This window comes from Globicephala melas, chromosome 19 (assembly GCF_963455315.2).
Source record: "Globicephala melas chromosome 19, mGloMel1.2, whole genome shotgun sequence".
In the NCBI taxonomy this organism is placed as follows: domain Eukaryota; kingdom Metazoa; phylum Chordata; class Mammalia; order Artiodactyla; family Delphinidae; genus Globicephala; species Globicephala melas.
The window spans coordinates 44,280,857-44,288,333 of NC_083332.1; the positions used below are offsets into that span (position 1 = coordinate 44,280,857).

Genomic DNA, 7,477 nt, shown 5'->3' on the forward strand with positions numbered 1-7,477 from the left:
GTTTTATAGTGCCCGGTCTCACATTTAGGTCTTTAATCCATTTTGAGTTTATTTTTGTGTATGGTGTTAGTGTTCATAATTTCATTCTTTTACATGTAGCTGTCCAGTTTTCCCAGCATCACTTATTGAAGAGCGTGCTGGGTCTTAGTTGCGGCACTCGCGATCTTCATTGCTGGTGCAGGATCTTCGTTGCGGCATGTGTAATCTTTTAAGCTGTGGCAAGTGAACTCTTAGTTGCAGCATGTGCGATCTAGTTCCCTGACCAGGAATCAAAGCCGGGCCCCCTGCATTGGGAGCGCTGAGTCTTAGCCACTGGACCACCAGGGAAGTCCCTTTCTAAGAGTTTTGTACTTTTATCTTTTGCATTTGGATCAATAACATATTCAAATAATTTTATTTTGTATGTTTTATTCTATATGGTGTGAACTAGGGGTCAATATTCTTTTTTTTTTTCACAAATGGATATCCAGTTTTTCCAGTTTGTCCTTATGGGTTCATTCAGCTTCTCCTCCACCTCACATCCAGCTCTCCTTTTTAACTCTGGCCCAGCTTACCTGTACAGATTTAATACCCAACACCAGATCAAGCAGCCTTTTCCATTGTCTCCTATATGTGCATAAAGTCTAATCCCTATAATAAATCTCTTATTTTATATCATTCACTGTGGATCTACTTATCTGATCAAATATTTACTGATATGATGCTCTTAAAGTGGGAAAACTCACTCTATTTGATGTCAAGACTTGTTTTAAAGTTGCCGAGATGGGACTTCCCTGGTGGCTCAGTGGTTAAGAATCTGCCTACCAATGCAGGGGACACTGAGCTCCGGTCCGGGAAGATCCCACATGCTGCGGAGCAGCTAAGCCCGTGCGCTACAACTACTGAGCCTGCGCTCTACAGCCCGCGAGCCACAACTACTGAGTCCGTGTGCCACAACTACTGAAGCCCACGAGCCTAGAGCCCATGCTCTGCAACAAGAGAAGCCACCGCAATGAGAAGCCTGCGCACCGCAACGAAGAGTAGCCCCCGCTCGCCGCAACTAGAGAAAGCCTGCACACAGCAACGAAGACCCAATGCAGCCAAAAATAAATTAATTAGAAAAAATAAAGTTGCCATGATTAAAACTTTATAGTATTGATAATACAATAAACAAATAGCCCAAATAAATGGAACAGAATTCAAAGACAGACCCACATATATACGGACACAATTTATGTCATATGTGGCACTGTATGTAATTTCGAGTTCCCATGGAAGGAACTTCGATCTGGCTCTGGCCCACCCTTGTGGATTGGGAGAGGAAAGTGGTCCGAGATGGAAGGCCTGTAGTAGGTTGAGCAGATGGCACTATGTTCCTTTATTTTTTTCTTTCCAAGACCTGATTTCTCCACCTCCATTGAAAAATCAGTTTAAGAAAAAAAAGAGGACCCTACCTGAAAAATCTAAAAGCTTTTCACGCTTCCTCTCTTGATACTTCCAAACAAGTTAGTTTATGCTACAAAAGGTATCACCCTTTAAAAACAAACAAACAAAAACAAAAAAAATTTTTAAACCTTTCAGAGAGAGATTGGGAACTACCACTGTCACACTCCATGATGGGATCAACTCTGCTCTTGATTCCTTAGTGCTCTTCTGTGGGCTCAGGCTTTTAGAATAATAAGGTAAGATGCCTCTGCCTTTCCTGAGAAAGACAAAGCTGGAGGCTAATGGGAACCACCCATCTTGAGCAGCTGGGGCTAGAACATAAGACGGCTCACCAACCAAGAGCCCACCAGACCCAACCCCCCTGCCTGTGAAGAAGGAAGGACGTTCACACCTGGCTCTGTACCCAAAATATTTATTCTCAGCATACCTATGTTTGTGCCTGGACCACTAGGAGGGGAACTTTGTGAGACTTTGACACAGTGACCTCTGGAGGACTGGCCAGGTCACTAGAGCCATAGGATGAGGATTGAGAAGGTGGCAGCAGCCATGAGCCCCAGGACGAGGTGTGGGAAGGCTTTTGAGGGCCTCTGGAGGGCCTGATTGGTTGGCCACTTGTTTCCCACCCGGTGTGTGGACAGGTGTTCATTCTGAGGCTGAGTCAGGTGGGAGTGGCACGACCTGCCCACCTGCCTGTTTGGAAATTCATCCTCCGCAGGGTTCTGGCCACTGTTTTCCTCTCTCACCTGGGGATGAAAGTCAGCAGTCAGTGGCTTCCCCAGCACCACCCCCCCATGCCCGCCACCTGCTGAAACACTGAACCATCTTTTTGCCCAGCCCAGCATACCTGTTCCACGTGTCTGAAGACCCGCAGCAGGTTTCCACGAAGGACACCCTGCAGCTCTTCCTCCCTCCAGCCACGCCTCAGCAACTCCTCTATCAGTACCGGGTATGTGGACACGTCCTCCAGCCCCTGTGGGAACCTGTGTGGCCACCAGCTGGCTAACTGTGGACCCGATCCTGGCCTAGGGCCCACTGTCACACCAGCCCCAGCTACATGCGGGAAATGAAGGTCCGTGTTCTTCAGGATACTGAATGGAACTTTGGAAGCTCCTTGAAGACTGGGCTTCTGCAGCATTTACCTGCCGAGCAGATGCTCAGTCCACAGCACATCTACTGGGCTGGGAGTGGAGCATGTGCTGGGCAGATGGGGTCTCCTGTGAGGGGGTGGGTACTTAACAACTGTGATGGCTTGGAGTGGGAATGGGTCCACCGGGCCACAGGAAGGACAGGGCAAGTCCAGGAAACAGGTCCTGGGAGTGGGGAGATGTCAGGTGGGCTGGAAGACCAGAGTCTGTGGTGGAAGCCTGAAGGATGGGAGGACCATGGGATAAGGAACTGAGACTAAAGGACTCCCCACTGAACCCCGACCCAAGACAAACCCCAGGGGAAACACTCACCGGCCAGACCCATCATAGTTTCCGCTAATCCCGATGAACTCAGATCCAGTGACGGCTCTGATGTGGTCAAAGTGATCTAGGGGGTGAGGGTTGTGGTGGGCAGCATGAGGCTAGAGTTAGATCCTGGGACCAGCCCTGGTCTGGGGGAACTCAGCGTGGCCAATTCCCCTGCCCACAGCACTCCAGGACATAACAGCTGACTCCACAGAGCTCCCAGCCCATTGTGAGTTCTGAAGTGGTTATAGGCTAGACACTGGACCCAGAGTGAACCTCAGGGCCACCAACCCCTTTGGATCTTTTCCTGCCCAGGAGCCACCATGCCTCTGGGTTCCTTGAGAGCCTGGTTGCGGGGCTCTGCCTGTCCTTTCCAGAGATGTGGGAGCAAACGTGAGACTCAGAGGCAGAGGCAATTGCCTCCCCAAAACCCAACAGCACTGGTTGTATCCCTAGATCTGGGTTCAGGGCAGTGAAGAGCTGTGTCTGCTCCCCTGAGCTGTTGGGAGGCCTGCCCAGGGCCCAGCAGGTACGCCAGACGCCTAGAGCTGTCCTGAGGGCCCTAGCGGCCACAGGCCAAGCTACAACTGCACAAGGAGTCGAAGCGGGGCTCACCTGCCACAGTGGACACGTTAGCAAACAGGTTACACGGCAGCACCCCCGTGGACAGCGACACCATCACAATGCCACCATTTTTCTTCTACATGGATAAACAAGTGGACACTCAGCTTGGCACTTCCGGCCTGATGGTCTGCCACCTATGCCCTGGGGGCCCTGATAGGGTAAGTGCTCACTCCTTGCCTGAGGGGTTGGGTAAGGCTTCACTTCTCTTGGCCCCTGGGTGGAACAGATTTGGCCTTGAGTTTCAGAGATTGGGGAGGGTTAACCAGCCTTGGGTCCAAGGGTGAGTGAGGCCTGGGCTGGTAGCTTTGTTCAGGGTCAAGGGTCTTTGGATAGGGACTTCCCTAGTGGCGCAGTGGTTAAGACTCCTCACTCCCAATGCAGGGGGCCCAGGTTCGATCCCTGGTCAGGGAACTAGATCCCACATGCATGCTGCAACTAAGAGTTCTCATGCTGCAACTAAGGAACCCGCCTGCCTCAACAAAGACCCAGAGCAACCAAATAAGTGAATAAATAAATAAATATTTTTTAAAAAAAGGATCTTTGGATGAAGCATGCCTAGTCCCAGGTTTGAGGGCTGGGGTGGCTGCTCACCAGAAGTTGCAGGATGTCATCGGGAACATTCAGCATATGGTTGCACACAGCCTTGGCAGCTGAGTGGGAGAAGATTACAGGGGCCCTTGACACCTTCAGGGCTTGCCGCGCCAAGGTGTCTGACCCGTAGGACAAGTCCACCATCATGCCCAGGCGGTTCATTTCCCCTATCACCTTCTGCAGGGACAGGTGGGTTTTTTTTTTTTTGCAGGGGGGTGGGTCGGGAGGGACGCACGTGTATGCACATATCTGTAGGGAACGTGTGGGGTAGGATATGGAAAAGGAGTCCTTACCTCTCCAAAGCTTGTCAACCCACTGATGTTGGTGTAGAAGTGTTGAAACTTGGTGGAACTCTCTGCCCTGAAGGACAGCCAGAGGAAGGCAATCTAGCAGGCCCTACCTTGGCCAACAGAGCCTGGACTTCCAGGCTCTCTGTCCATCCATCCCACCTCAGAACAGGGTGAGGATCTGGACCAGCTGCTTTCTGGGAGTGTGAGGGACCTGCTGAGACCCCACAGCCTCCCTCTGTGGACCCCTCTGTCCTCACCTCTCTGGCAGTTTCCCCACCGTGTGTCTACCGTTCCACCCTGGCCAGGCACTGCTCACCAGGGCGTGTTGCAGGTGAAGGTGAGTGTCAGGTAGCGTACTCCCAGCAGATAGAAACTGCGCAGCACAGAGAGGCTGCTGTCTAGTGAGTGACCACCCTCCACACCAATAAGGCAAGCCAGCTTTTGAGTGCTGTTCAGTCCTAGAAGAGGGCAGAGAATCAAGCGGTCAGAGCCCAGGGCCAGAACCACCAGAGTGAGGCCCTGACTATCCTCCCATTCCCCAGCCCACCTCTGGCTGAGGTCACAAGCTCCAGTTCAGAGTAGGAGGCACACACGCGACGAATGAGGTCAATCTGCTCCAGCGTGAGGCGCACAGCATCCTGGTCCTGGGTGTGGCATGGTGCGTAGGCTGACCAGAACTGGGGGTTGGCCCAGGGGTCCAGAATGAGATCAGGGTGGACTCCAAGTGCCCTTGGCCTGCTACTCCTCCTCGGCCCCCAAGGTACTCATCTGGGTCAGTGGCCCTGAGTGCGGCACTGCATGACCCCATGGTACCTTGAGGACTATTCAGCTTGCTGCCAGCAGCCAAACCGGCAGCACCCGTCCTCACCCGCCGTTTGTCCGTGTGCTATGTGAATGCCCCAAAGGCAATCCACCATATCCTTTGTGGTTTCAGAGCCCCCACGCTCGCCAGGGATTTTCTGATCACTTTCTTTGAGTCTCCACAGAACCTGGGCACCCATGCCTCTGGCCTGCTTTGACCTCCAACACCCCTGCACTCTCCAGCAGCCCCATGATGGCAGACTGCGTGTCCTCTGATAGTCAGAGGCCTGTCTACCCAGGTTCCTGTAGCCCCCACGTTCCCCAGCGGCCGTTAAGTGTGTCCCTCTGGTACCTGGGCACCCACGAGGCCATCCCTGAGCTTGTCCAGGCTGGTTTGGCCAAGGCTGAAATTGCGCAGGTTGCCCTCCTGTAGCTCGTTCCGGAAATGCTGTTTCAGGAACAGGGGCAGGTGGTTCTTGCTGGGGGGTCAAGACAAAGTAAGAGTAGGGGGCGTGGCCTCCAGGTCCTGGGCCTGTTCTGTCCCAGCCCACCTCCTCCCTCACACAGATAGTAGTCCTGAGGAGGAGTTCTTAGGTAGGGCGTTCCACCGGCAACGGGGTAATGGGGACGAAGGCGCCAGGGGTGATGGAGGAGAAAGGGGTGGTGTGAGGGAGCCTCCTACTAGCCCTTCCTCTCCCGCCCAGGGGCGGGTTCAGCCCCCACCAGCTGGCACGCAGCACCGACGCACCCATCCACGAGCCGGAAGTCCCGCATCAGGGCCCGCGCGTGCTCATGCAGACTCGAGGCTCTCGGGGAGCCCGGCGCTGTTGGGGCGCTGGAGGTGTCCGGCCTGGTCGAGGCGCTGGGGGTTCCCTGCGTGGTCTGAGCGCGGGTTACCGGCCACAGCAGCAGCCACAGCAGGAGCAGCAGACGCAGAAGAGGCCGCCGGGTGAGTGCGCGGGGAGCCTCGAGGCCTACGGGCAGCATGCTGCACAGGGCCGAGCAGGCGGGCAGAGGCGGGTCTCGAGAGCCTGAGAGGGGCGAGCGAGAGTCAGAGGGCGACGTTGGGGTCCCAACCGTCGATGTAGGTGACCCAGCGGCGCGGCCTCGTGTGACGCGCGGCTGGAGTCAGGACGCTCGACAGACGGGCGGGGACCCACAATGCCGCCTCACAGCGTGGTCGCCAGGGGGCGATAGGATCTTCCGCCCCGACCAGAACGGCGCACTAATGGGCCAGGCTGGCTTCTGTTGCGAGCGCCCGCTAGCGATGCATCGCGGGCTCCCTCCGACCCTGCTCCCGGCCCTCCAGCCACCCCTCCCGAGCTGTGTGTACCTACTGACTCGGGGAGGAGGCCCGTGGGGGAACTGGGAGGGGTCCAGGAATCTTCCTAATTTCACCTCTAGCCAGGCAGGTCGCAGGTCCATGTGGGGTTTTATTTGCAGGGATATTCCCGCCCTCCAACGGGTTAAATATTCCATGAAATTCTAGGAAGAATTAGAATTCAGAAGAGTGAATTCGATCTGTATGTTTTGACGGACAGAAAAGTGATTCCCTATATATTTTTAATAAAAGTGAAATATAAGAATAATACTTATGGGAGACCATTTTGTTTTAGTATCTCGTGTTAAAATTTACTTCTGTGCATGTGTTGTTACACACACACACACACACACACACACACACAAAACACCCTAGAGGAATATACATACTAAACATTAGTTAATGGTCGCCATCTTGGGAAGGAGGTTACCTACTCCCTGGTCAATTTATGTCTCTTTTTTTTTTTTTTTTTTTGCGGTACGCGGGCCTCTCACCGCTGCGGCCTCTCCCTTTGCAGAGCACAGGCTCCGGACGCGCAGGCTCAGCGGCCAAGGCTCACGGGCCCAGCTGCTCCGCGGCATGTGGGATCTTCCCGGACCGGGGCACGAACCCCTGTCCCCTGCACTGGCAGGCAGACTCTCAACCACTGCGCCACCAGGGAGGCCTCTGTCTCATTTTTTTTTGTATATGGTCATCCTGGCTGAGGGAAGTCGGAGGCAGTGCTGGTGAAGGCTGGCCATGGTGGTAAGAGGTTCATGAAGGCACCAGAACAGTAGCTGAGCCTTGAAAGGATGGAGCTTGGATACTGCAGGGGAGTGGAGAGGGCATCTGGATTGGCCAGTAGCCTAGGCAAAGGTCTGGTTTGAGCAGGATGATTGTGCTGTGGGGGAAGAGCTGGAAGAGTCTCCAAGGCACAGAGTAGGGGGACAGGGTCCAGTTAGGGCCCTTGGTGCTAAGAGCATGAGAGGCTTAGT

General features: G+C 54.1%; 1 protein-coding gene across 2 annotated transcripts; it reads right to left on the reverse strand.

Moving 5' to 3' along the window:
- Window positions 1-1,885: 1,885 nt before the first annotated feature.
- On the reverse strand, window positions 1,886-6,318 carry DPEP3 (dipeptidase 3). Of its 2 annotated transcripts, XM_030863798.2 has the most exons (10): window positions 5,931-6,318; window positions 5,535-5,661; window positions 4,929-5,058; window positions 4,698-4,839; window positions 4,385-4,451; window positions 4,092-4,268; window positions 3,492-3,576; window positions 2,883-2,958; window positions 2,270-2,405; window positions 1,886-2,168 (listed from the first exon to the last, which is right to left on the reverse strand). In XM_030863798.2, the coding sequence occupies exons 1-10, from the start codon at window positions 6,167-6,169 to the stop codon at window positions 1,932-1,934; spliced, it is 1,416 nt and encodes a 471-aa protein (XP_030719658.2). In that variant the 5' UTR covers window positions 6,170-6,318; the 3' UTR covers window positions 1,886-1,931. The 2 variants fall into 2 exon arrangements, with proteins under 2 accessions (XP_030719658.2, XP_060145008.1); XM_060289025.1 differs by lacking the exon at window positions 4,092-4,268.
- Window positions 6,319-7,477: the final 1,159 nt, after the last annotated feature.